Source organism: Anneissia japonica, unplaced genomic scaffold (genome assembly GCF_011630105.1).
Source record: "Anneissia japonica isolate Jap-2015-1 unplaced genomic scaffold, ASM1163010v1 scaffold221897_len3096_cov184, whole genome shotgun sequence".
In the NCBI taxonomy this organism is placed as follows: domain Eukaryota; kingdom Metazoa; phylum Echinodermata; class Crinoidea; order Comatulida; family Comatulidae; genus Anneissia; species Anneissia japonica.
Window position 1 is genome coordinate 1 of NW_022733760.1, and position 3,096 is coordinate 3,096.

The window sequence follows — 3,096 nt, forward strand, 5'->3', positions numbered from 1 at the left end:
ATTAAGCCCATTGGGATTCAATATGAGGTTTTATGGTATATAAACTCTAAAATAAAGTGTTTTTTTAAGGCTTTGAGTAGAGATATTTTTAGTTGACATAATAATATGTGGCAAAGACAAGCCAAACCAGTCACTCGTCGCAAATCCTGTTTTGGAGATAATGGCCAAAACATGCTGGAATGTCAAAATTTTGGAAATCTATTTTATTGCACTAAACTAACATTTATATATCTATACATCATGCTATGCTGTTATTTTCCTCATTTTCAATGTTAAAACAACAATTTTTAACGATTTGGTGATGGTTTCTGCCTAAGAAATGCCTGAAATCGTAAACTTTAAAGGTTGATTTCTCAAATATTGTTCTTTAAACAGCTGTATGTTTAAACTCGTGTAACTTCATAACGAAGTGTCGGATTTAAATGATTCTTTTACCATTTTATAGCTCGCGTTTTACTGTTAAACCCTGTATTAATAACTAAAAATTGATTTTTCCGACGAGTGACTGGTTTGGCTTGTCTTTGCCACATATTATGTTCTAGTGTTTTATACCAGTTCTCTATTATATCAACAGAGATTAGAACTCTGCCTAGTCTATTAAGTAAAATTGTAGAATACTTATATTAATATAATATATTGCAACTACAGTAATCGAAAACTGGCAATACTAGAGCATTTGCTATCATACAGTATTAAGAGTTTGGTATGGCAAGTAGTATTTGATACAGTATTTGCAGCAAATTTGTTTTGATACTTTCATTGCAGTATGACTTAAATGATCCTTCCATGTCAAATGATGATCAGTATATACACTCAAGTACTTAAATGATTCACTTTTAAATTGATTGATTTTTGTAGGACTGTATACAACCTTCACAGAGGTCAGGATTTTTATAAATTTTTTTCTTTTCATTTCACAGAAAAGATATGGAATGAATGATAGTGGTAGTTACAAGAAGCAAGCCGAACAAGCATATGACAGAGCCCTTGCAAGAGGGCAGATGACTGTCTCGGACTACTACGACCAAATGCAGTCTGTAAAAATCTCAATGACTTGTGGGATTGATGATGGAAGAGCAAGAACAAGAGGTGCACTTTAAATTATTCTATCCTCTTTGGGATCTGTAGGATTTATCCTCAGGATGGATTTGTTAAATCTTCTCTTGCAAATATATCTATTTATATTCATTTTATTTTGGTGTGTTTTTGTATCAGGAAAATATTATGGGAGTGATGTTTTTCTCTACCTGACGTCTTATCGTACTGAATACTTAGTACTTTCCCAAGTAATAAAAAAAAAAAATATAGCAAGTGATTCGGGTGGGAATTGAACCCACAACCTCCAAATAACTAGCCTGGCAAAAAATCACACATTCATTTTGTCATCAGTTCTAAAGTTTCATGAACACTAGGAGAACAATATCACTGCCTTTAAAAAATGTTACAAAAGGGTGGTATAGGCTAGTAGTTAACATGCATTTATTTGGCTATATTTTGTTTTTCTTATTTATTACCATTAAAAATATTGTAAATAAATACAAGTTATAATTAAAATACTAAATAATGCCACAATTTCAGTAGAGCATTATTTTTTGGATATTTGACTGTATAAAGAATAAGAGCTTTGTTGGATTTAATAGATGATTATAGGTCCCCAGTGAAAAGGAGTGCAAGGCCCTGCAAAAGACGGGCCTGATCTTGTATGCACAAAAGAAAGCCAGAGGCCGTAGCTGACTTGCATTTAAGGCTGGAACATAGGGAGAACACTTTGTACAGCCTGTCCACAATGTACTTGTTAAAGAATACTAAACAGAGTGTTTCATGAAAACATTTCTGTATCCTAAAGCTTTGTTCACACTCAAATTGTATATGAAAAAAATCTGTGAATTTGTCTATATATATATGTGACATATTTGTTAAATAAAAACATCTTGTGTGGACAGACACTAATTCTTGTTTATTCTACACCCCCAGGTCTTATAACAAAGCTTTATCAGTACTATAGCAAAGGAGTTGCTGGGGTACCAGTTGTCCGTTTGTGTTCCGAGACCAGTCATTACGGCTCTTCCCCTGGTGACAGAGGCTGGGGTTGTGGCTACAAGAACATCCAGATGTTGTTGGCTGCCATGTGTAACGATCCGAAATTCAAGAATTCTGTGTTTAATGGTGAGATCTGAATTCTTTTTAAATATTGTGAGATATATATTTTTAAAATTTTGCGATACAAATACATTGTCATCGACCCAAGCTGTTATAGCACTAAAGTCATAAATTTCTACTATCTTTACTCTATAATTCCTAGTACATTTATATATACAGGTCATGTGACCAGATACAAGCCATCAGGTGTACAAATTTCCAAATATATAAATATGATATATTTCTTGCTTTATAAATATTTATATAAATATTCCAAGGTTATATTTTTGCTAACTTAATATACACTATTACCAGTAATATGATTTTATTGCTTTTAATAATAATAATAATGGGAATAATAATAATATATAAGATAAGGTAAAATAAGATAAACTTTATTGTCCATCAAATATGTGGAAATTCATGGTCCATTTGGCGCAAAAATACAAAGATATCAATTAAATTACATCACGATGATATGATAATAATAATAATAATAATAATAATAATAATAATAAAACTATATATATGGATCATAGATCCTTGTACATGCTTTACTTAAGTATTGAACTGTGGTGGAAAACTATCCCCTGTTGGACACCAACCTGGTATTTCTGAGTCGAAGTTAAATCACTTCATTATGATACAAAATATTTTTAGAATAATATGAATTTGTTATTTATTTCAATATTTTCGGGATTACAAGAATTTGTTTTCATAGAAGCTTCAATGCTAAATCAGATTTGCTAATTTTTATTGACATTTTATTGTAGGCTCTACCAATATGCCTTCTATATCTAAAATTCAACAGCTGATTGAGAAAGCCTGGGAGGAAGGCTATGATGAACAGGGCAGAGAACAGCTTGGTGGCAAGATCTACAACACAAGGAAATGGATAGGTGCTACAGAGGTTATGGCCTTTTTCACATCTCTTAAAGTCAGGTAGGTGTAACAGCA

At 31.9% G+C, this 3,096-nt stretch overlaps 1 protein-coding gene across 1 annotated transcript; it reads left to right on the forward strand.

Annotated features, from left to right (window-relative positions):
- Positions 1-920: 920 nt before the first annotated feature.
- Positions 921-3,081, forward strand: LOC117116219 (zinc finger-containing ubiquitin peptidase 1-like; the record flags this gene model as incomplete). The annotated part of the gene is made up of 3 exons (XM_033260206.1): positions 921-1,089; positions 1,975-2,166; positions 2,913-3,081. Coding segments are annotated over 3 exons (530 nt in total), but the record flags the coding sequence as incomplete, so codon positions are not given.
- Positions 3,082-3,096: the final 15 nt, after the last annotated feature.